General features: G+C 37.1%; 1 protein-coding gene across 4 annotated transcripts in view; it reads right to left on the reverse strand.

Moving 5' to 3' along the window:
• The window catches only part of fbn3.L (fibrillin 3 L homeolog), a 133,830-nt gene that overhangs the window by 13,498 nt on the left and 94,275 nt on the right, over window positions 1-26,057 (reverse strand). For 3 of the 4 annotated variants that reach the window (XM_041560951.1, XM_018253947.2, XM_018253949.2), the window contains 28 exons: window positions 25,786-25,908; window positions 23,092-23,217; window positions 22,858-22,983; window positions 22,316-22,438; window positions 21,958-22,080; window positions 19,269-19,394; window positions 19,070-19,192; window positions 17,517-17,639; window positions 16,831-16,992; window positions 15,683-15,751; window positions 15,366-15,491; window positions 14,833-14,958; window positions 14,285-14,434; window positions 13,904-13,975; window positions 13,687-13,812; window positions 13,113-13,238; window positions 12,901-13,026; window positions 12,700-12,816; window positions 11,961-12,089; window positions 11,580-11,699; window positions 8,528-8,653; window positions 6,732-6,884; window positions 6,066-6,131; window positions 4,354-4,479; window positions 3,388-3,507; window positions 3,093-3,212; window positions 1,887-2,018; window positions 1,050-1,175 (listed from right to left, as the gene is read on the reverse strand). In XM_041560951.1, the coding sequence (XP_041416885.1) occupies window positions 1,050-1,175; window positions 1,887-2,018; window positions 3,093-3,212; window positions 3,388-3,507; window positions 4,354-4,479; window positions 6,066-6,131; window positions 6,732-6,884; window positions 8,528-8,653; window positions 11,580-11,699; window positions 11,961-12,089; window positions 12,700-12,816; window positions 12,901-13,026; window positions 13,113-13,238; window positions 13,687-13,812; window positions 13,904-13,975; window positions 14,285-14,434; window positions 14,833-14,958; window positions 15,366-15,491; window positions 15,683-15,751; window positions 16,831-16,992; window positions 17,517-17,639; window positions 19,070-19,192; window positions 19,269-19,394; window positions 21,958-22,080; window positions 22,316-22,438; window positions 22,858-22,983; window positions 23,092-23,217; window positions 25,786-25,908 (3,411 nt within the window). The remainder of the gene's footprint in view (window positions 1-1,049; window positions 1,176-1,886; window positions 2,019-3,092; window positions 3,213-3,387; window positions 3,508-4,353; window positions 4,480-6,065; window positions 6,132-6,731; window positions 6,885-8,527; window positions 8,654-11,579; window positions 11,700-11,960; window positions 12,090-12,699; window positions 12,817-12,900; window positions 13,027-13,112; window positions 13,239-13,686; window positions 13,813-13,903; window positions 13,976-14,284; window positions 14,435-14,832; window positions 14,959-15,365; window positions 15,492-15,682; window positions 15,752-16,830; window positions 16,993-17,516; window positions 17,640-19,069; window positions 19,193-19,268; window positions 19,395-21,957; window positions 22,081-22,315; window positions 22,439-22,857; window positions 22,984-23,091; window positions 23,218-25,785; window positions 25,909-26,057) is intronic. The other variant, XM_041560952.1, reaches the window with a different exon arrangement.

Consider the following 26,057-nt stretch of genomic DNA (forward strand, 5'->3'; position numbering starts at 1 on the left):
TATATAATCTTGCTCACAGCGGCTGCAAAGGATTTATGAATCAAGCATACTAAATCATATAGCCAAAAAATAATTTAGAGGAACTGTTTGGTCAACCTAACAAATTAAAAGTAAAGGATAGTATTAGGAATGTCTTGTCAAATGATGTTTATAAATTGTTCTGACCAATGTTTTTGCTCTGAGAGAGGGCCTTTGAGTAAACAGTGAACCATCAACCATACCTATTAATATCAGACAAAAATGGCTCAGAAAGAAGGCTCTGTCCACTCAAGATGGAACAAATTGCTAAAGCACTGTTAAAGAGGTAACATGGGAAAGTAAGAGTATCAGGTGCTGAGAATAATATTACATACAAGCGGGTATTGAGTATTAATTAAAAGTGTTGAAGTATGTAAAACATTAACAACAGTTATAGTGAACAGCCTTTATCACATGACTGGGGGCAGAAGGGATCCTGTCATCAGAAAACATGTTTTTTTCAAAACGCATTAGTTAATAGTGCTACTCCAGCAGAATTCTGCACTGAAATCCATTTCTCAAAAGAGCAAACAGATTTTTTTATATTCAATTTTGAAATCTGACATGGGGCTAGACATTTTGTCAGTTTGCTCTTTTGAGAAATGGATTTCAGTGCAGAATTCTGCTGGAGTAGCACTATTAACTAATGCGTTTTGAAAAACATGTTTTCAGATGACAGGATCCCTTTAAGATATAAATATAGACCATAGTTCACCCACTGTTGAAGTACTACTATTGTAGTACAGGGTAATTCTCTCAACCACACCTGGATGAATGACAGTTTATCTCATAGTATCAGTATGGTATGGTTAGTTGTGGATGCAAAACAGAAATATAAAGATATATTAGAATAACAAAAATAATGTAATTATTGATAATATTACCATATCAATTGTAAGCTTTCACATATTTCCAATGGGATTTTCTCAAGGTGTACAGTTACAATCTGCTGTATTACTGAAGTCTGTTGCATACGGAGTTTCACATGTGCACATCACACAATGAAGCTGTACAGCATTATATTTACTTACCGACACACTCTGTTCCAGAGCTGCTGACTTGGAAACCTTCATTACAGTCACACTTGTAGCTGCCAATAGTATTTACACAACGGCCATTTGCACAAATACCTGGCTTGGTGCGGCACTCATTTTCATCTAGAATAACAAAGTTGTTAACTGTGAGGTTTCGCAACAACTTAGGTCACATACACAGATTGTAAGGTCTAGTAAACATTTACCTCCTGTATCTTTCATTTTTTAAGTAATCTGTATTGTTGATGTATGCATCCTTCTATTGTATAGAGGTAATGTTGTCACTTTATAAGTGCTTATATATGTAGCATAATATGTTGAAAATGGAGGCTATGCAGGGGTTGCTTTGCCATAGTAAAGAGATTTGCATCCCTATATAATCCCTATATAAATTTAAGGAAAACCCACAAGCTGAACAATTATTTTTACAATAACACAGAAATACATATATATATATTTTTCCCAGGACAAACAGTTGTGCTGGGCTGTTTTTGAACCATAAAACGCCTTCCATTTCCAACAAGAAAAGAAAAATTTCAGAAGTTTATAACCAGAATAAAAAGACTGGTTTCTATGACAAAACAAATAACCTTCTGAAATCTGTACTTCTGTATATGTTCTGATAAACATCCCTTGATCCCTGACAAAATAATTTTTTACTATGGATTTCAGAATGCACTCTTATTTACTATATTTCGAAGGTTGAGGGGAAAAAAGTGCACAAAAAAGTGACAAAACTCTTGCAACTTTTTTCTTGAACTCTAGTAAGTTAAAACTGATTGAGTTTAGTTAAACTGCAGTAAGATAAAGCCCATAAGGTCATAATTTACTTACCCATACATCCCTCGCCATCTGGTCGACGTTGCAAGCCTGGTGGACAGATGCACATAAAAGTACCAATGAGGTTTTTGCACATCATTCCACGTGATTCACAGTCATGCAGTCCTTCGGCACACTCATCCAGATCTGCAAGAGATGTAAAACAATGTTATGGTATTTTCTTGGGTAGCAATAGCTTAATTACATAGTCACCCTTTAAAGATGTAATCTCATATCATTACTGTTAAGAAGCACAGTTTCTGATTAAACATATTACTTGCATAAAAACACACACATATATATGATATATATATATATATATATCATAACACCTACATTTTGCCTATTTTTCTTTTTTATTTCTATGCAAAAAAAGATCTCCCTTACATATCTGTAAAGTATCATGCCCCATTTTAGGCTCCACTTAAGATAAATTAAACCCATCGCTGAGACTCCTTTTTGAAACCTAATTGCATATGCAACTAAAATGGAAACAATTTATTAATGGACTATAGAGTTCATTCTTCAATAAATATGCACAAAAGTCTTACCATGAATCTATAAATCACCAAAAATATGTTTTCCGCCAATAAATTCTTAAAAAACACTTTCTAACTAGAATAGCAAAGCCTGACATCTATGCTAACATCTAAACACCTCTTAGTTAATCAGGCCCCCAGCACTATTCTATTTTTTGTTTAATTTATATGAAGGTTGTTTTTGCCATATGCAGTTATGAATGCTGCTAATTTTCTGTCAAGTCCCCACATTTATTAAAATCACCTGGCAATCTACCTGCTTCTCCCTCTGTTCTGCCCTGCCACTGTCTCTGTTCCACCATGTCCCACCCACTGCCATGCTCCACTGCTTCAGACAACACCAGAGGATTTTAGGTGATGATCATATACATTTCAACAGAGCAGGTAAGTTAGGGATGTAAATTACTGAAAGCAGGTTGTGGACCTGTTACTGTGGATGACCGGGTAATGGGAACTTAAATTAGGATGACATTGATAGAATGCCAGTCTCATGTTACTTATTGGAGAGTAACAGAATAAAGGTCAGTTAACTAATTTCAATAGCTTTTATGCCACAAAAAACTTTTGGCTTGAATTGTTATCCTCCATTGTAGTAAGTACATACTAATTCCTACCCCCCCTTCAACTATATGTGACATAATGGAAACATATATAATGGAGTGAATAGAATATGACCTCTTACCTTTGCACATCCTTTGGTCCTCGCGCAGGGTATATCCAGAAGGACATGTACATTCATATGAGCCATATGTATTTATACAGCGGAAAGCACACAGAAGTGGGTTTGTGCACTCATTTATGTCTGTAACAGAGTTAATCAGAACAGAGTTAATCAGGAGTTCTGATAATTATAATATATTTGTATTTATGTTTCTCAGCAATAAGTAATTCTTTCTATGTAATAAAAATAAATCTGTATGCATATTATATTATATATATATATTGGAAGTGTGCCTCTTCTAAGTTTTTTGTTTTACCTTCACAAGTCATCATGGGCCCGGGTTCAAAACCTTCATCACAAGCACACTCAAAGCCTCCAACAACATTGGAACAGGTTCCATTACCACATGGGTTTCCAATAGAGCATTCATCAGTATCTGCAAAACAAAGACTTTTAAATTCAGGACTAAGAAGCTGTGGTACTTTGAGGGTCAGTTAATGCATTATTAAGCATGTGAGATTGTGGGGGCCTTATTAAAACAGAAGCAGTTTTTAGGTTTTTCCCCATCCTCAATTCTATCCCTGTCCTTCTCAGGTTTTCATATATTGTAACCTCCGCACACCTGTAGTTCACTCTCCCTGCTTATGGTGGTTCTGGACTTCCATAGACCGGGCAAGGTCCCTTAGCAACAGTTAAAAGAAGTAACCGGATCCGCACACATGCAATTTTTTAGCAGTCGGGGTATATCCCCTTTTATTGTGCCATCAACAAGATCAACGTTCTCAGATGAAGGGTGGGTTAATCCCCCCGAAATCCCCCTGGTTACTTCTTTTCATTTCTCAGGTTTTGACACTATAAAAAAGTTATTTAAACCTGGATGCCATGTATCCATTAGTCTGTTTTGGCCAGAAACTAACTGCCACATTGCATCCATCTGGTTGGTTTTGGTCATATATTTTGGTATGCATCCAAAATACAGCCATATTGAGGCTACACTTGAGAAGCGATATTATGTTAAATACTGACACATATCCTGTGGGCCTTTTTTGAATGACTATATAGTAGAAGAACTCTTAAGTGACTTTTATGTCTTTGGAAGGAAAAGCACAGAGACATTTGAGACAGTTTTTTGATGCTCGGATAACAAAAGATTTGTAGTCTGCTGTGCAAGCTGTACAAAACTTAGCGAGGAGCGTGATATATTTTGTTCCATAAAATTAGTATTTTAAATCAAAACTTTTAACCAGCAAATACATATGTGCATTAGTTTTATTCTACTCACCAACACAATTAACTCCTGTGTAATCCAGATTATATCCAAACGGACATTCACATCGGAAGGAGCCATCGGTATTAATGCAGACTCCATTGACACAGATTCCTGGGCTCTCAGAACATTCATTCACATCTAGAGAAGAAAGTGGGATATGTATTTTTTACAGAAAGTATTTTTTTAACATTAACATATTTTCAGTACACTATACAATTTCTTTACATGCAAGAACTAATCCCAATTTTTTTTAAAGTATATTAATAGTAAAAAGATGCAAGTTTAGCATGTAGCGCCATTAAGTACAAAAAAAGGCACTCAAATTCAGTTCTTCTCCAAGATGTACACAGAACGTACATATGCCTGCTGTCATTCTCATACATAAAAATGGATCATGGATCTCAGCAAGGCATTTATAGGCCTGTACGTTTGACATTTGTTGTGGGCAAGTTATTTGAAGTTATTTTAATAGCTGTACTTAAAAGGGATTATATTATTGGACCCAGTGACTTAGAATCAGAATCTAATACTTAATCAAAGGTGCTCAGTGTCAAATTTGATGCTTTATCCATTATCCACTTCCAGGAAATGTAAGGGCATCCATTTACATTATAAGAAAAGAGCCTTTATCTTAACATGGGAAAATTGTTTTTAAATTAAGAGCTGTGCAGAATTATCTCCCCGAAGCAGTTATATTGGCTGATTTATTATATAGTTTCTAGCGAGGTCTGGATGCCTTTTTATAAACTGGGAAAGTTACAGAAATAAACTCTTAGTACAAAGCTATCCAAGGATTGGTCTGATTGCCTGCTTGGAGTAAGGAAGGAAATTTTCAACTTTTGAGGCAAATTGAAGAGGTTTCACAAAGGGATTGTTTGCCTTCTTTTATATCAAGTAGCAGTTAGGCTTTTTCCAACCTCATCTACTACATTTCTAAAACATTTGGCACCATCGGCCGTTCAGTGCTCTAAGTCACATGACTTTAAGGGGGTTATTTACTAAACTCAATTTTTTTCTTGCACTGGGTTTAGTCCGATAATCCAATAAATTTGGCAAAAACCTGAAATAATCGAGTGATTCAGTTGTCAAATCTAAAAAAATTTGTACGATTAGGGGTTTTGCTCGATTTTATTGAGTTTTTTCCCAACCAGACTTTTAGAGTTATTTATTAATAAATAAGATAAAATCGTGGATGGGAGTTTGGCTGAACTTGGTTTCATAAAAATATGAGATACATTTGAGTTTTAATAAATAACCCCCTAAGTGTTTTGAACATTTTGTCAAAGCAGTATGCTTTCATCTGAAACGGATTCAAGCTAATTATTTGCCCTATATTCGTGGGAAGGCCACAAATGCTGGGCCTAGAGTGGAGTGACTTTAGGTGCGCCATGCCACCCAGCTCTATTCGCTTTTGTTCCAAAGCACTGGTAAATAGGCACACAGAAGATTTAATAGCATAATATGGTAGCAGTTTTCCCCAAATAGATACATTTTTTCATGAGTTTATTTATTTTTTGTAAATGAGAAATTAAAGATTCAGTGGGAGCGTAAATACATAAGCTTTTGTCATTTTGTAAAAAAATCCATTAAATAATGGCAGAATAAACTGAAACATTTCATAATTATATCCATGATATAGGGTAGAATGCCATGTAACTATCAGATACATCTCAGTCTCTTGTATTATGTTTCACTTCCATAAATAATATTATTTTGATCTTTACCTTCTCTGGTGTCACCCATGCCAGGAATGGAGCCATGACCATAAGGACAAAGTTCCTGAAAGGCAACTAGAATATAGACAGCTTTCTAAATATACAGATAAAGCTCAAAACATTAGTGGAATAAACATACTCTTAAGTAAATGCCTATACATTGTTTAATCTTTTCATTAATTAATACTAAAGATTATTAATTGTTTATTGCTAGTACAAACTTGCAAAATATTTGGCAAGTGGCAGGTGGCAACCCTATATGTAATGCACTATATAGAGTTATAAAGAACGCAGAATTGCACTTTAAAGAACCCAGAATTGTATATTAATTGCATAATAATTGCAGAATCATTGCATAATAATTGCAGAATCATTGCATAATAATTGCAGAATTGTACTATAAAGAACCCACAATTGCATAGTAAAAATGTGAGGCAGAATAGGCCGAAACTGTTCAATTGTGCTCTCTACACTAGAAGAGCCAAGATTCCAATTTAAAAACTGGAATTTATGCTCTTATAGTTACCAAAAAATGGCCTGGTGACTTGCTGGGTGCTGCTGCCTAAGGCAAGATTCTTGCCTTATGGTAGCCGCTCCCCTGAGTTTGAAATACGTATTCATCCTTATGTAAGCATATATCTCTTTCTATGCAATAATCCACCATCTCAGTCTTACCACTGCCTTCCTGTGGGCACAGTTCACAAGGATCACCCCAACCCTCTCCAGGCATCTTGCTGCAACAGCACCGTGCTTTTGTTGTGTTGAAAGCTTTTGGGACAGAGCATTTTCCATTATCAAATCGAGTGAAACAGAAACTCTGGCGGGTGTCTAAATAAATAAAATGGTCATAGAGTTAGCCAAACTAGACAGAGTGTTGGGTGAAACTTTTAAACATTAAACATTGTTGGTGAAACTTTTAAACATTAAACATTAAAACTACAAACTCTGTATGGGACAAATATAAAAGCTTCCATAAATGATATCTGCTCAATACATATACAGCTGTGAATGCTATTTCCTTTTTTCAAGTCTACAATTTAAATTTCCCTTGCCTTTATGCATATAAGTAAAAGAATAGCTATTAAATCTGTTAAAACCATATGCAAAGATGATAAATATAAAGGCACATGGGTATTTAATAGCTGAATGTTCAAATAGCATTACTAACAGATAAGAGTGGTGCACTGATACATATCAAGTATGCTGATCACCATGCCGGATTCCCAGTTATGAGCACATACTACAGACCTGCCCAATCTTTGTAATTGCAGAAAAGGAACAAGCACAAAACTATGGAGGACAAGTATAATTTGGTAGGGATGGATAAAATTAACCTTCCCTTATTGTGTAATGTGCACAATGTACCTATGTACCAATGTAATATGGGAGATATGCATTCCTACTAACCAAGGGGTATTATTGGCATTCCCAAGTCCTTAGGGAGGGAGTCACATAATTCTTCTGTTTTGAACTCAATCTTTAGGTGGGGGGTGCATATGCTGGAGGGCCTGAGGCAAATGGAGGCTTCAGTAAAATAGGAGAGCCCTGTTACCCTATGGTAGGCCATCCATTAAGGAGCCCAGGGTAGTTTCCCTGGGATGCAATCACTAAAATAAGCCAGCACAGTGGGTAAAACCTTTGGTAAAACTAACCTAACACCAATTTTCATATGTCAAGAAAGATGTATGAATTATCTGGTATACAAAGGCTATTTGATCTACTTTAACTACCAGTGTACTGTCTTTATCGTTCATTTGTTCTTCAATAACTCTTTAATATCATGTTTAAAGGAGAAGGAAAGGCTAAAATGAAGTAAGCTTTATGAGAAAGGTCTATATAAATACACCAGTTAACCCTCAAAGTAATGTTGCTCTGAGTCCTCTGTCAAATGAAACACAGCATTTCTTTCCTTTTATTGTGTACACATGGGCTTCTGTATCAGACTTCCTGTTTTCAGCATAAACCTCCAGGGCAGGGCTTGAGCATGCTCAGTTTGCTCCTCTCCCCCTCCCTCCTCCCATCCCTGCTGTAATCTGAGCTCAGAGCTGTAAGTCAGCATGGAGACACTCAGGCAGGAAGTGATGTCACACCAACCTTATATGGCAGCTTCTATCCTAAACAAACAGAGACAATGTCTAGGGCTGTTTACTCAGGTATAGTAAAGCATTCTGCAGAATAAATATAGCGTTCTAGCTTGCACTATTGCGGCTAATCTGTTGGCAATAAACTGTCTTGGAGCTTTCCTTCTCCTTTAAGATCATGTTTAATGATGACCAGCAGGAGATTAGAGGGATTTCATTTAATCACCCCTTTCTTTGCTATAAATTTACGGAATTAATTTTTGCTTTTAACAGATTATTGTGAGTGCTGTGCACTTTCATGTTCCTTTACTTAGCAAATGTCGCTATTAATATTTTATTTCTTAAAAATCCTTATACTATTTAACTTTTTCAATTTCATTCTTCACTTACCAAAGCATCGACGTCCATTATCAGATAGAACAAATCCGGGAGGGCAGACACACTGGAAACTACCAGGTGTGTTTGTACATGTCCCAAACAGGCATATATTAGGCTCCTCATCACATTCATTAATATCTGAAAGTAAAAAGAAAATGCATTAACATCTGAAAGTTCACCCAAAAACTTTTGTTATGTTGAGAGAGTATGTTGTGCATAAGTCTTTGACCCTATGATTTTTAAGAACTTGGTAGAAACGTCAGGATAGTCGTTTTCTTAACTACCTCTATAAATGAAAATGACATGCTTTAGCCTTGTATTAAACCATTATTTAAAGGATACAAATTAGTTAATGCATTAAACTAAACTGATACTGGTTTCCGTGGATGTACAAAATCTCTTTTATTGCATTTCCCATAATTCAGGAAAACAAGCTGGAAGTTCTTCGAAAGGTGATATCATGTATAACACAGAGCAAACCAATAAGCAGACTCTGTTTGGAAATTGTAAAAAAAAAAAGAAGTAAACTGAGAGATAGTGAGTGTGGTGGAGATGACTGAGCCCCTCTGATCAAAAGAGTAAAAGAAAAGTCCCTAGCAAAACATTTACAAAGAATACTATGGAGAGCTGGCTAGATAATATGCTACTTATGTGGTCATTTAGAAATGTCTATGTGACCTTACATTTTGTGAAAAAAAACATGAGACAAATAAAAATGATTCATACATTCAAGCTGACAAAAGCACAGCTCTGTATTTAGAGAAAGCAGAAAAAACATTACATTAAAAAACAACCTGTAGCCAAAATGTTGCAGAGGCTCAACGTTATCCAGAACCATTCAAATATATGCCGCTTGATCATGTCTTAAGCAAGGGGGTGATGAAATACAAGAGCTTCTTAAATGCATTCATTTTAGATGCATGTGCTTAACTGTATGAAACAGAAAAGCTTTTTTTCTTTCTGATTTTGTGTGCAACATTACAAATAATTACTAAAGCCAGTACTACAATTGATATAAAAAGAAAACAAAGACATTTTTGTAGAATTTAGCCTGTGCTAGAATGAATTGACTGTAAACTGAATTTATGGAAGTATGATGAGGACATCTACTGGTGAGATTAAGTATAGATTCACTTATAAGGTTAAGATTATTTATTGTTGGTTGTTGTCTGTGAGAAGGGTTCATGGTAGGGGGGGGGTTAAAATTTGGATTAGTATACATGATTGAATAAAACACATTGAGAGTGCTACTCCTGTTATACCTTGTAATAATAATAATAATAATATAAAAAGGGTAGTATTTCATTGGTGACAACTCTACTGCAGTATTGTAAAAGCATTAACTTATTTGCAATAGGACTACATACATAAAAGGCCATATTCAATTTGATGAGTGAGATTCCTAATTTAATCCTAACAACTATAAACTTCTATTGAGTTTCCATGAGCATTGCCTGCAGTAGAGAAGATTCAGGGCCGGGCCAAGGGGTAGGCAGGGTAGGCAACCACCTAGGGCGCAATAAATGGAGGGGCGCACTTATCAGGGGGAAAAAATGTTTTCATTTTTTTTTTCAAGTATTAAAAATTTGTCCCATGCCAGACCTTTAGTATTTAAGTATTATTTTTAAAAAAACGCATTTGCCCAAGGGCCCCAAACCCTGGGGTTTGTTTAAACAAAACAGCAGCAGTGCTCCCCCACCCTGGGAGCGCTCAGCGTGAGCGTGACTCCCAATTATGTGACGCGCCAGCCAGTGATCTACAGTCACGAATCGGCAGAGAGAGAGAGAGAGAGAGAGAGGACCTGGCTGGCTGGCTCTGGCTGTGCCTAGAGGGACTCTGACGCACGTAGTATTGCTGACTGTTTGGCTGGGGCTGGCTGTGGTACTAGTAAAAACTTAGTAACTTACTAACTTCCGTTCCTAGTACTTCCTACCTTCCTTGAAGAGTCGCTTGCTGGGCTGCTGCTGGCACAGGTAGTCAGGTACAGAGATCTTGGGGCGTTGGCACTTGCTGGCAGTTGGCACATAGGTAGTACAGATGGGGGGCTGCCTTGGGGGCCATGATGATGGGCTGGCTGCTGGTACAGTGGGGGGGCTGCCTTGGGGGTCATGATGGGCAGGCTGCTGGTACAGATGGGGGACTGCCTTGGGGGCCATGATGGACAGGCTGCTGGTACAGATGGGGGGCTGCCTTGGGGACTATGATGGGCTGGCTGCTGGTACTGTGGGGGGGGGCTGCCTTGGGGGCCATGATGGGCTGGCTGCTGGTTCAGATGGGGCCTTGGCTGGGGGCAATATTGATGCTGGCTAAATAGGCAATGGCTGCTGGCACAGCCACAGATCATGTTGGCAATATTGGGGGAAATATTTGTGGCTAATGGGCAATGACTGCTGGCACAGGTACAGATCATGGGGGCAATATTGGGGTAATATTTATGGCTAATGGGCAATGGCTGCTGGCACAGGTACAGGTGGGGGGCTTGGACCTTGGGGGCAATGTTGTTGATGCCTAATGGGCAATGGCTGCTGGTACAGGTACAGATGGGGAGTTTGGGCCCATTCAGGGCAATATTTATGGCTAATGGGCAATGGCTGCTGGCACAGGTACAGATGGGGGCTTGGGGGCAATATTTATGGCTAATAGGAAATGGCTACTGGCACAGGTACAGATGGGGGCTTGGGGGCAATATTTATGGCTAATGTGCAATGGCTGCTGGTACAGATGGGGGCTTGGGGGCAATATTTATGGCTAATGGGCAATGGCTGCTGGCACAGGTACAGATGGGGCAATCTTGGGGACAATATGTATGGCTTGTTGTGGATATGTTAAAATGTGATTTAATATGTTGTAAGCTTAATTTAAAAAAACATAATGGTAAGGTGGCAAATGGTAATGCCGGATGGGGGGGGCGCTGATTGAAGCCCTTGCCTAGGGTGCCAAACTACCTTGGCCCGGCCCTGCCGCACAGTGAAAAAAACCCTAGAATCAATGCCTTTATTTTAAAGTGGTTGCATTTCTATCCTGGGACAAGAAAGGATAGAAGTATATGATATGTAAGTCTTACCTATACAGTTGTCATTTTGTACTTCAAATCCAGGGGGGCAAATGCAGCGGAAGGATCCTTCCAGGTTCTGGCAAGTTCCAGGAGAACACGTCGCTGGCAAACTGGTACACTCATTAATATCTGTTAAAAAAGGTACAGAGACCTATAATTTGTAAGCAGCAAGACAATGAGATTTACCATATAATTAAACATAACCATAACTTTTTTGCTACATTGCAGTTTAATTGTGTACTTGTGTATTTGGATGTAACAGCAGTTTCAAATTTATTATAGATACTGCTATTTTACAGCTCATGTCATGATTTGATCCATACTGTTGCAAAATGTGCCTCATGTGAATGAAGTTTAATCTTGTGAGATGCTGAGACTGCATGCACTCACCCATGCAGTTCTTGCCATCAGGGGTGATCTCATAACCTTCCTGACAGAGACACTGGAATGAACCCACATTGTTAATGCACTGGCCATTGCGGCAGACTTGGCCCACAAGAGAAGAGCACTCATCAATATCTGTGCAGGGAAAGAGAAACTAACATTAGGCACTTCAGAGAACATAAAAAGCCAGCCAGATACTGCTTTCAATGGCAATTACATTTGCATGTAACCTAAAGTCATTAAAACATTTTTCATATAAAAACATTCAATAATTGCCTAGAATTTCATAGCTGTATTGGCTGCATCTAGAAAGCATCTGATTTGAGTAGTGCGTACATTTTTACACATATGTTTAAAAAAGGTGTAGAAAAGGCCAAAAAGGTTTAGAAAAGGGCAACTAAATTAATTGGAAATAATATAGTGAATAAAGTAGCCCCTTTTGTAAAATATAAGGATATTATAAGTAACCGAGGAGTTTCATGACCGTATAAAAACACGAGGCCGAAGGCCGAGGTAACTTCTAATATCCTCATATTTTACAACTGGGGGTATTTTATTTATTATAATACACAAATTTCAATGAGTCATGTGACTGAAATGACATCAGAACTCACTGTTTATAACTGATGACATCCGAACTCACCGTTTATAAGGATATAATTTACAAGCTATTCATGGCTTTTGTGTATTATAATGATATAAACTATCACGATATGTGTTGATATGCATACCATTAGTTTCTTACCCATGCAGTCATTGTTGTGAGTGAGTTCAAATCCTGGGAAACAGAGGCAGTTGTATGAACCAACTGTATTCTTGCAAGTTCCATTGCCACACGGTTGACGATCACACTCATCAATATCTAAAGATATAATTGATGCCAATTTGTGAAAAAATGCCAAATGCATTTGTATGTTTTCCCTGCTTAAAAGGAAAAACTACTCACCCATGCACATAGTTTGGTCCCCACTGGCTTTAAATCCATTGTGACAGACACAGATGTAGCTGCCTTCTGTGTCCATACATGTTCCATGGCTGCAGACATTAGGGATCTCCTGACACTCATTGCGACCTTTGTGGACAGAGAAAAACAATTAATAGATATTCTCCCCTTTTTACAGTCATAGGAAACAAAAGTACATATTTGTGTATTCTTACCAACACAAGCTCCACTGGGGGACAATTTGTATCCACTGGAGCATTCACACCTGTAAGACCCTGGAATGTTGATACAGTCTGCATTTCTCTGACATAGATTTTCTCCACTGCTGCACTCATCAATATCTACAGGAAGTAAAATAATATGATTATTTCTCACATCGTCCTCTCTTGACCTGTTAATCTGCACCTAGAGCTGTTTGTGCAGGAACATTTCAGCAGAACCGACGGTATAGTGCTATCGTGTAGGACTTTCTGAAACTTTGCTTGATTAAGTATGACTCTTTACCAGTTTCTGCTTTATCATGCTTTAATTAAAACATTCCTTAGTAAAAGTTGTCCAACAAAATAAACATTGGCCAGGGTATTAATTTATAAAACCCAAAACAATTCTGCATGTGCACATAAACATAAATGTGGATGTTAAAATAAAGGGTATGGTAAGGTAAGATAAGTTAAGTTACTCTGTAAGTGTGCAAATATACACAGAAACAACTATATATTTCAGGTCTACTTTGCCTGCATTCATTGTCATACAACATATAGTAGAGCAAAGTATAAAGTATAAACTTACCTTCACAGATAAGAAGAATATTATTATAGCTGAAGCCCATTGGACACTCACAGCGGAAGCTTCCAATCTGGTTTATACAAACACCATTGCTGCAGATTGCTGGGATTTCACTGCATTCATCAATATCTTAGGGGGAGGGTGAAAAATAAAGCACATATTGAAAAGTCTCCCTTACATGCTATACATGTGAAAACCTTCAAAAACATGAAATACGTACCCATTGGTTTGCCAGTACGAATATCAATAATGAATCCAGGGGCCTGGTTTCCACAAAGAAATATATATTCAGCTGAAAAGTGAAAAAAAATATAGATAATGACTACAAAATATTTTGCCCTGAAGCTACTTCTGTTAGAGTAGCACTTAGTTATACAAAATAGAATTATATTTAAAAAAAAATAACTAACACATGTTGTTAAATTCGGGGGGGGCAAATCTGACATGTGTAAGAAATGTGTAAATATCCCTGTGATGACCCCAACCACAAAACAACTCTTGAGGTATAGGGAACCGTTGAGAAAGCCTTGATGCAAAAACAGGTGCCTCTAGTTTGAGTAAGTCCTAGCAAAAAAATAATGTAAAAAAGTGAAATACATACGAGTTGCAGGTGAAGGGCAAGGTTCACATGGCTTGTTCCAAGCTTTGCCTATGTTATATGAACAGCAGCACATTTTTTTGGTCATATTGGAAGATAGCTCATTTTCGCAAGTGTCATTATAGTTGCGGTAGCACACACTTTTTCTCATATCTACAAAGCAAGAGTGGGGCATGTTAGGAATTGAGTTTTTATAAACAAAGCACATTTGACAAATGAACACAATAGCACAGACCACCCAAAATGTCATATATTGTTTAAGTTGTTAAATAAGTGCTCCCATAGCATATAATGTGATAAAAGAAAGGAGGGTTCTGAGTTAAGAATAGGACAAAAGAAACAATGAGCAATTAGTTAAACTTATCAACCACTAAACATATGACACATGAGTTACAGCTCTATACACAATATTGCTCTAAACTATATCATCTTACTTATTTGAAAAGCTCAGGTGAAAGTATGGAATCAAAGATAAAAATATTTTATAGGAAGCTAAGATGAATATTAGTGACATCTGTTAAAGAGCATATACCACATATTAGCTTACATACCCATGCAATTATTTCCTCCATTGACTTGCATATACTCTGGTGGGCAAACGCAGGTGTAATTGCCAAGGGTGTTATAGCAGGTGCCAGGACCACAGATGCCAATATGTGCAGAACACTCATCAATATCTGGAGGAACAAAACATGTTCTTATAATGGATGACCCTATAGAAATGCCATTGATTTTATAAGCAATTATTTTGCCAATACAAACATTATAGCAGGAGAAAGTAGCAAACATGTTATGTCACATAAAATAACTGATAATACCAAAGCCCTCCTGATACTTGTGTGATGGTTTTTAAGCAGATGCAGTATTTATGTGTGTTTAAGAAACATAACCAATATAAACTCAAATTTAGCAAATACAAACAAAAAGTTTTGTGGTATGTACAATACAGTCAAAGAAGTCCTCGCCTATCTCTCATAGGTATTCCGCACTCTTGTTATTTGAACAGTGCTAACAAAATACCATTTTTGACAACTAATGAACACAACATTGGCTAGTATGCTATTAGTGTGTGACCTCAAAATACCTTCACAGATTCTAGTTTCTTCATTCAGGTAGTATCCAGCTGGGCATTCACAGTGGAAGCTCCCAAAGGTGTTCACACAGTTTCCTCCCTGACACAAACCTGGAAGTTCTTGGCACTCATCAATGTCTGTAATGAGAAACATTAGAATATGTCATTATCAACTACAGATGCCTCTAATTGGAAAATAGATGCCCCAAAAAAATATATCTCAACCCTCCATGTGCAAGCTGTCTGTTTAAGCAATAAGTTAATTATTTGAGTAAAATGCATTTAAAGTTTTAAAATATCTTACCAATTAGTATTTTCATATTTCTTACCTTCCAAAATAACAGTGATGGGGTTTGGTCTGAATCCCTCCCCTCCTGGACAAAGTGTTTTATATTCAGCTGTCCGACAATAGCAAAAAAAAGAGTCCGTTTTTCAGTTCAGTTTTAAATAATCTCTTAATTTCCAAATTCACAATGCTCATTATAATGCCTCAACTACCACAAAGAAGTGTCCAAAGATATGTATCAATAGCTCTGGTTATTGCACATGCAAGTGATTTCTAAGTGTAGTGCAAAAATTCACCTTATATGCAATTGCCATTAAAATATTTCTTGACTGTGTCACAGCCTTTAGCTAATAATTCCAATTATCTTGACAATGACATAAAATCTAGCTGAAACTGTTACAGTTTAGAGTATAAGACAAAGTTAATAATTGTGTACATTTAAAATGAAATGTAGTTCGTATATTGAGCTTGTTTACATTTGCCAAGCATTGCCAAACTTTTAACAGTTTTATACAGTTCACATAAAGTTACTTCTAAAGTAGCAGCCTATTTAATAAAGACAGGAAATAATATAAATATTGGTGAATTATGATTGTGGTTGTGAATTATGAAAATATAAGTTTGAGATGTAGAAGATACAGTACATCTTATTTTATGAGGAAGAATGAGCAACTATGCCATGATAAGCCATTTCCTTCTATCATGTCAGCTTAGGACAATACATACAGTAGTCCATAATGTTGAACACTAAAACTAAAGCTGGCCATAGACGCAAAGATCGAACCGTGTGTGGAGAGTCCCGACATTTTTCGTCTGGCGGAGATCGGTCGTTTTGTCGATCGGACAGGTTAGAAAATTTCTGTCGGCTGCCGATAATATCTCTGCGTGTATTGCCGATCGTACGATTTTCAGTGGGAGACTGTCACTAGCTTTGGTTGGACATAGATATCTTACGATTGCTGTCAGGGGCAGAACATTGCTGATCTGTTCTTTTACTAATCTGACTGGTAAGACTTTGATCTGAATGGTTAGTGGCGGGTCGGGAGATGGGAAAGTCCGATCGTACGATGATTCGTACGATCAGATCTTTGCATCTATGGCCAGCTTAAATCACCGGTCAAAACATCTTGCATTAGACAAGCTCCTACATTAGCCTTAAGAATACTTAGGAACCATACTGTAGTTACTTACTGGAGTTGGCAAAAGGGCAGAATTCACATGGGTTGCCCCAAGCACGACCTAGGGAGCAGCAACAGGATGCCCGTGTGACACCCACTCCAATCTCTGCACTGCAAGATAAGCCTCCATCACCCCGGGGCTGAGTTTCCAAGAAGCAGTTTCCAACTCTGGTATCTGCAAATGACATAAATGATATTATATTCAGTTTGTTAATAAATCTGTAATACATTTTTTTTACTTAAAGGGGGCCCGTCAGTCTGGGATGTCCTAATTATAGCAAAATGCACTCATTTTCTAATTATAGCAAGAGCCATTTTGTGGACACTATTATTAAGACAAGTCTTGCATCATCTCAAAATCTTGTTTATGTATCAGAATGGGGGACCTGGTGTACATCTCCATGCACTGGCTACACAATTAAATGGTTAAGAGAACTGGGGGACTATGGAGAGAGCAGTGACATCTAGGAAGTGCTGAATGGAAAGTGAAAGTAATTGCTTGCCCCACCTCTATGCCTAAGGTATAGAGGAGGGGCAGGCAATATATGATTGACAGCTGAGATTTTAAATGAGTTTACAACAGCTGTGCATGCTTAAATAAAAAAAAAGAATTTGGATTTCATGTTTAATTTGAAAAGGACTTTTATTATACAGATTTTTATATCTGGGTGACAGGTCCACTTTAAAGGATATACTTACCAACACAGCCAACTCCAGTGGGGTTCAGCTCAAAGTCTTGTGGACAGTTGCACAGATAGCTGCCTGGAGTGTTAACGCACAGACCATTGATACAGTTCACTGGGTCAGCACATTCATTTACATCTAAATGGCAAGAGACAAGTGTCACAATTCCTACTTCCTCCCTTTATTATGGCAGAGTACATGTTAATATACCACACAGTTTAAATGTTCATTCTAATGCTACGCCATGGGGCAGATTTATCAAGGGTCGAATTTCGAAGTTAAAATACTTCGAAATTCGACCATCGAATTGGCCAAATTAGATAGTCGAAGTTTTCTTTTTGGCCGTTTTCGGTCGAAGTAAAATCGTTCGATCGATCGTAGAAATCGTTCGAATCGTTCGATCAAACAAAAGATTTTCAAAAAAAAAAAACTTTGACTTTTTAAAACTTATCCAAATTTTGGTTCTAGTTGGTCCCCATAGGCGAACATAACAATTCGGCAGGTTTAAAGTGAAGTGTCGAAGTCGAAGTTTTTTAAAGAGATAGTACTTCGATTTTCGAAAGGTCGAATATATGGTGAAAGTATTTTCAGTTCGAATCGAAGTCGAATTTGGCCTATTCGATGGTCGAAGTACCCAAAAAATACTTAGAAATTCTACGTTTTTTAATTCGAAAATTCACTTAGACCCTTAATAAATGTGCCCCCATATGTTGAATGGCTTGCTTTTAAAACAGTTATGCTAATATGTATGCAATGATGCTATTACAAGTATGGGATCCATTAATGGGAAACTCATTATCCAGAAAGCTATGAATTACAGAAAGTCTCCTTTAGAATTAATTTATCCAACATTTTTAAAAATGATTTCCTTTTCATCCTTAATAATATAACAGTACCATGTACTTGATCCAAACTAAGATATAATTAATCCTTATTGGAAGCAAACCAAGCCTATTGGGTTTATTTAAAGTTTAAATTATATTTTAGTAGACTAAGGGGGTTATTTATCAAAGTCCGAATTTATCTCAATATTTTTTGCTACAAACTCCGATCAAATCCGCTTGGGTTTTTTACGCTTATCTATTATTAAATTTTCCCAAAATTTTTTTTCGTATTTTTCACCTGAAAACTCAGATTTTTGCCCAAAAACGCTGAAAACTTCTTGGTAATGCACGAACCCCAGCGCACATCAAAAAATCATTGGGACTTCTCTCATTGACTTATATGCAACCTAGACAGGTCTGAGATGCCAGATTTTCTGATTCAGACTTTTCCATCCTCTGGGTTTAATAAATTCCACAAAATTCGTGATTTTTTAAAAGTCTTATTTTATAAAAGTCTGATTTTATTTAAAAAAATCATGAATTTTTCATGATTTTTGCATTAAGAGTTAAAAAAATACCCTAAAAGTATGAAGATCCAGATTACAGAAAGATCTGTTATCCAGAGAACCCTAGGCCCTTAGCATTCTGAATAACAGGTCCCATATTATTGCTTTTCAAATACAATCTACAAGAAAAGTTGTAGTGACAATTTAAACTGAAAAATCAAGACAGAAAATATTTTACCAGTACAGTTTCCTCCACTTCTGTCCAGCTCATAACCATCATCACAGATGCAACGGAACATTCCAGGCAAATTCTGGCATGTCCCAAAAACACATATATTCTGGAATGTGCACTCATCGATATCTGAATTAAAGAGCACAAAATTGAGTAAGAAGAGATAAGAAAACTTGCCCACATGTTTTATTAAAACATAACTCACCTTGGCATGCTTTACTGTCCTCAGTAGGAGTAAATCCCATCTCACACTCACATCTGTACCCTCCAGGAGCATTTAGGCAATGCCCATTTTCACACAGGTTCACGTTGTCTGCACACTCATCAACATCTTAAATAAATGATACAATAGTAATCAATATGGCTGTGACAAAGATACGTAGATGGTTAAATCTTGGTTTACAAAATAACTATTTTGTATGAATATTCGAGGGTTAAACAACAATAATGTCCCCTGTTGTGAACTCCGATGAGAAGTGTTGTGTCTATGTTAATGACTCATTATTTTCCAAATTCAGACTGAAAGAGACATGAAATGAGTGCTTCTGCTGAAACCAACTTTGCATCCAAGGGAGCAAGTGATCATGTTTTTATGGGTGCCATTACAATGTTTTATGCACCATAGTAATAATTTTTTCATAAAAGCATTTGTTCAGTCTTTGAGGTATATAATGGACAAGAGAATATATAGAAATAGATATAACATTTAATTTAGCATTACTGAACATAAGTATACAGAACAAGACCAGTTTAACAAGGTTTAAATGTATATAATAATTAAGTCATTATTATAAACTAAAATATTTGAAATCAAGACTTCCTCACATTTGCTATGCTCCATTTAGAAATTCCTAACAAGCCATGCCTTGCCTTACTGTATTGTGTTAGGAATGGAAGGGGACAAACAGGCAAGGGCACTGTGGAATCTTAATTTGACTACCATCATGTTGTTCAAAATTCAGATTAAACTCGCACAATTGATAGAACAGTTGCTTATAACCACTATTTTTGTATTTTGTCAGTGTTTCAAAGCAGCATCTTTATACTTGCCACATTGTTAGTTATACTTAAGTGCTATTGTCCTCCCTGTTCAAAACAGCACCTAATATAATAAATAGGGATGTCGCGGACTGTTCGCCCGCGAACTAATTCGCGCGAACATCGACTGTTCGCGTCCGCTGAATGTTCGCGAACGTCGTGCGACGTTCGCCAATTTGGGTTTGCCTTAGCTGGCGCTTATTTTTGACCTCTCACCCCAGACCAGCAGATACATGGCAGCCAATCAGGAAGCTCTCCCTCCTGGACCACCCCCATGCCCCCTGGACCACTCCCCTTCCATATATAAACTGAAGCCCTGCAGCGTTTTTTCATTCTGCCTGTGTGTGCTTGGAAGAGCTAGTGTAGGGAGAGAGCTGTTAGTGATTTGAGGGACAGTTGATAGTAACTTTGCTGGCTAGTAATCTACTTGATACTGCTCTGTATTGTAGGGACAGAACTCTGCAGGGATTTGAGGGACATTTTAGGTTAGGTAGCTTTGCTGGCTAGTAATCTACCTTCTACTGCAGTGCTCTGTATGTAGCTGCTGTGGGCACTGCTTCTGATCTCTCATCTGCTGACTGCTGCCTGTAACCCAATAGTCCTTGTAAGGACTGCTTTTATTTTCTTTTTTGTTTTTTTTACTTTGCTACTGTAAGAGCCCAGTGCTATTAGTCTAGCTGTGTTGGGGAGTGGGACTGGTGTGCTGCTCCTCCTAGTAGTTCACCACTACCAGCACCAACCAGAGTCAGAATTGTTACAAAGTATCTTATTTGCACCTGTTAGCTGTTCTGAGCTCTCTGCCAAAAGCTAATTAAGTTAGAAACTGTTTTTTTTTCTGGCTGTTCAGTTCAGAGAAAAGAGGGACTGGTGTGCTGCTCCTCCTAGTAGTTCACCACTACCAGCACCAACCAGAGTCAAAATTGTTACAAAGTATCTTATTTGCACCTGTTAGCTGTTCTGAGCTCTCTGCCAAAAGCTAATTAAGTTAGAAACTGTTTTTTTTCTGGCTGTTCAGTTCAGAGAAAAGAGGGACTGGTGTGCTGCTCCTCCTAGTAGTTCACCACCACCAGCACCAACCAGAGTCAAAATTGTTACAAAGTATCTTATTTGCACCTGTTAGCTGTTCTGAGCTCTCTGCCAAAAGCTAATTAAGTTAGAAACTGTTTTTTTTTCTGGCTGTTCAGTGCAGAGAAAAGAGGGACTTTCCAGTACAAAAGAGGGACAGGGGGTTGAGTGGTCAAAAGAGGGACAGTTGGGAGGTATGCAAGTGCCACCTAGCTGTGTGAGCTTTTTCACATTCTGTCTAAATAACAATAATAATTCCGTGTCCGTAGACATCACCTGAGTGATGTTTTTACAGCAGCAATAATATATTCCGTATCCACTACTGTATACGTTGCCCTTGCAGGCATTGTTTGCCCAGTCTTTAACCAAGTGCCACCTAGCTGTGTGAGCTTTTTCACATTCCGTGTCCAGAAACATCTGGTGTAGTGTGATTTCTGCCCTTTACAGCACAAAACGCAGCGCTGTGTCAACAATGTATTTTTCAGATACATTTTTGCCCTTGATCCCCCTCTGGCATGCCACTGTTCAGGTCGTTGCACCCTTTAAACAACTTTAAAATCATTTTTCTGGCCAGAAATGTCTTTTCTAGCTTTTAAAATTCGCCTTCCCATTGAAGTCTATGGGGTTCGCGACGTTCGCGAACCGTTCGCATTTTTGACGCAAGTTCGCGAGTATGTTCGCGAACATTTTTTCCGCCGTTCGCTACATCCCTAATAATAAACTAAAAGGTAATGTCTAAAAATGACTGTGCCTATGTACTTGAAGGTTTCCTTTGTTCCAAAATCACCTACCGGAGCAAGTGAAGCCATCACCATTAAATCCCTCATTGCAGGCGCATCGGTATGACCCAGGGGTATTAACACAATTAGCATTTGCATTACATTTGTGGTCTTCAGTTGTGCATTCATCGAGGTCTAGAAAATGTAAAAAAAGCAACAAGAACAGCTTAATGATAATATCTAAAGAGATCGGAAACTTGCAATTTTGCTGAAAGGTTAGTAAAGGCCTAAAAGTTGGAAAAGGTTTCAGCACTGTATAGATCAAAATAAATGATCTACATGATAATGTACAGAGCAAAACAGGATAGGCTAAGAAAGATATAAAGGAGAATATATTATGTCACTAAAAGATTCTACACACTTAACTTACCAACACAATTTAAGCCATCTCCAACCCAACCAATCTGACATTGGCATTTAAAGCTCCCAGGAACATTTAGGCAAGAGGCATGAACATCACAGTTATGAGCTCCAACTTCACATTCATCAATATCTGTATGTAATAATAGCCCAAACATAATTAAGAAAATTATTAAAGACACAATTTCATGAGGAACTGAGAAAGTACTAAAGATTTGTAGAATAGTTTTACCAATACTAAAATCAGTCTGAAAGTCTGAAATAAAAGTCAGGTTCATTTCCAAAGTGAATTTTAGGTCCTAAGTATTCTTAGCTCTTTTATTTATTATATTAATAAAAGGTGCAGGACTTTAGCAATACAGTTCTTCTACCAATAGAAGTGACATGAAAAAAAAGAAGTCAGAAGAGAAGCCAGTATTTTTGTTTAGCTTGCTTCCTCCAAACAATAATTAATAACCTACTGATGCCAGTACCTTCTAGAAACTGAGTACATAAGATTAATTCTGCACCATCCTGTCCTATAATGAAGGAAGTAAAAATAAATAACTGTACCCGTGCAGCCTGTGGTTCCTTTCTTCACAAAATAACCTAGCTGGCAGTGGCAGATGAAAGAACCTTTGGTATTCTCACAGTCTCCATGTAGGCAAATATTAGGGTTGAGGTCACATTCATTAACATCTGTAAAGAATGTATTTATGTATGTATGCATGTCAATTGATATTAAATTATTACTCCACATATATATGTGTGTTAGCATTACCTGCAAATTAAACCTTATGTACTCACCTATACAGGCCTTCATGTCTAAGGAAGCCATGAAACCATCAAAGCACAGGCACCTGTATTCTCCAGGGATGTTTGTACACTGTCCTCCATCACAAATATCTGGATTGTCTTCACACTCATCAATATCTAGAAGTGACCATAAAAGGTAACAAAAAAATATAAAATGTAATAAAACTTATGATAAGTGGCAATAAAACAGAAATAAAAACTACTTGTGATCTGATTTGTAATGGTTTTATTTATCTAGACTCACATTACTTACAAAATTAAGAAGAAAGATACTGGAGACAACACGATCTTCTCTCTCTCTCTGTATATATATATATATATATATATATATATATATATATATATATATATATATATATATAGTCCAAACTTCTCCCGCACACCGTTCACAATTATGAAAATCCGGGTGCCTCCACTACAAGATTTAAATTGTCCAAAGGATACAATCTGCTATCTTGTGAGTATGGACTTGGTGAGTTTATACACCATAATACCCCATGAGTCTGGTATGCAGGCTGTGAGAAGGTCCCTAGAGGCATTCAGTTCCTACAATGGACCGCCTATACCATTTGTTCTGGAATTACTTGATTTGGCACTATCATTGAATTATTTCAGATTTGAGTCAAAGTTTTTTCTTCAGGTGTCTGGGACGGCTATGGGAGTGGCCATGGCACCAGCATATGCCAATCTTTATATGCATGATTATGAACAAAGGTATATAATGCCCCGCTATAGCTCAAAAATAGTATTTTTTAGTAGATTTATCGGCGACATGATTATTATTTGGCATGGGACCCAGGAAGAATTTGCCAGTATGGTAGATGAATTAAACACACTTGACAACCCTGTCAGATTCGCTTTTGAGATTCATCCGAAAAAAATTTATTTTTTGGATGTGGAAATATTTATGGATGGGGGACAATTGGAGTATACTCTGTTCAGAAAACCAACTGATAAAAATGTATTACTCCACTATAAGAGTTGTCACCCTAATCCTATGAAAAAGTCATTACCCATCTCACAATTTTGTAGAGTACTGAGGAACAACACAGTGAATTCTCGGGCGGAAGAACAATTAGAAGAGATGTGGGCTCGATTTAGAGATAGAGGTTATCCCAGTAAAGTACTTCAGGATGCTTTAACCATTGCTAGACAGAGGTGTGAACAGTCGGGTACTCCTAAGAATAGGGAGCCTAGACTGACTTTTTGCACTAAATATAATAATGGTACTAACACACTTAGTAAAAACCTAAAAGAATAATGGAAAATTGTTGAGACTGATGCCGACTTGAAAAGGATTATGCCTATACCCCCGATGGTCTGTTATAGACGTGGCACAAATTTGAGAGATTTTCTAGTTAAAAGTGATCCTATTAACTGTTATTCCAAAAAAAGACAAGGGTGGTTGTTGGGAGAAAAAATGGGGTGTTTTAAGTGTCCAAACTGCACATTGTGCAGATATATGACACCGGGCAATTCTTTCTTCCACCCCCATACAGGTAAACGATTTAGCATAAGACATCACATTACCTGTACTACCTCACATGTTATATACTTAATAACTTGCCCTTGTGGGCTACCTTATGTCGGAAAAACAGATCAGACACTGCGTCTACAAATGGATGGTCATAGGTCAGCAATCAGCACTGCATTTAGGGATGAAACTACCAATAAACCAGTGGCTAAGCATTATTTGGAGAAGGGACACAGGTTACCGACTTTTAGATACATAGCAATAGACCATGTTCCACCCCCAAGGCGTGGGGGTGATAGATCCAAATTGCTTTTGCAGAGAGAAGCTTTCTGGATTAAGAAATTAAATACATCGGCACCCCATGGCCTAAATGAATACTGTTCTCTTTCATGCTTTCTGAATCAACGTTAAATAATGGGTGACTTTATTTGCTAGAATGAAATCAGTTTTCTGTGCAACATTGTAACACTTCATGCCTCTGTGGAATTGTTTTTAATCAATGTTTCCTATTTACATCCTGTATCAGTGCTAACTCTTATATACCCTTGGTCACATGGTTGGTGGGAGTGTGCACGATTGGGTGAGTGCTATACATTTTATCTATTTATATCTGCTGTTTTTATGGATAACAAGGTCTTGATAAAGGTCTTAGGAGGAGACCGAAACGTTGGCCTGTTTTTAAATGGATCAATAAAAGCAATATGTTTATAATACCAGTGTGCATCAACTCTTTTTGATATATATATATATATATATATATATATATATATATATATATATATATATATATATATATATATATATATATATATATATATATATATATATATATATATATACAGGGAGTTATCGAGTTACATACACCCGACTTACATACAACTCATACTTACAAACAGTACAGTAATGCACTGTGTTTTGCTTGACTTTTATTAGCATTTAGGTTTAATAAACCACCTGCCCCAATCCCCTCTTGCATGTGTTGTCTACTGCAGAGCACAGAAAGATAAAAATACATATGCACAGAAAGGTAAACATAACCATGTTAAGACAAATCTCTGTCTTATTGCATTTAATAAGTAAATGTATATATATATATATATATATATATATATATATATATATATATATATATATATATATATATATAAATATATATATATATATATATTCTTACCCTCTGCTTCATGTGAAGAAAATATAGGATATATCACCTGCACAGGATCTCTGGTCTGGCATCAGAGCATATCCTTCACTGCAGCTGCACTCATAACTGCCTTCAGAGTTTGTACAATGAGTATCACATCCTCCATTCATGATGGTACATTCATCAATGTCTGTTGGAAAAAACAAGGCATCCTCTAATTCTGTGTCTACTACCCAGTTAGTCCAGTTAAGGAAGACAGATCAAGAAATTAGACGAACTGACTAGAATCATGAATTGCAGATACTCAAAATCTAATCTTTGTATTTGTTCCCTAAACAA

This window comes from Xenopus laevis, chromosome 1L (assembly GCF_017654675.1).
Source record: "Xenopus laevis strain J_2021 chromosome 1L, Xenopus_laevis_v10.1, whole genome shotgun sequence".
In the NCBI taxonomy this organism is placed as follows: domain Eukaryota; kingdom Metazoa; phylum Chordata; class Amphibia; order Anura; family Pipidae; genus Xenopus; species Xenopus laevis.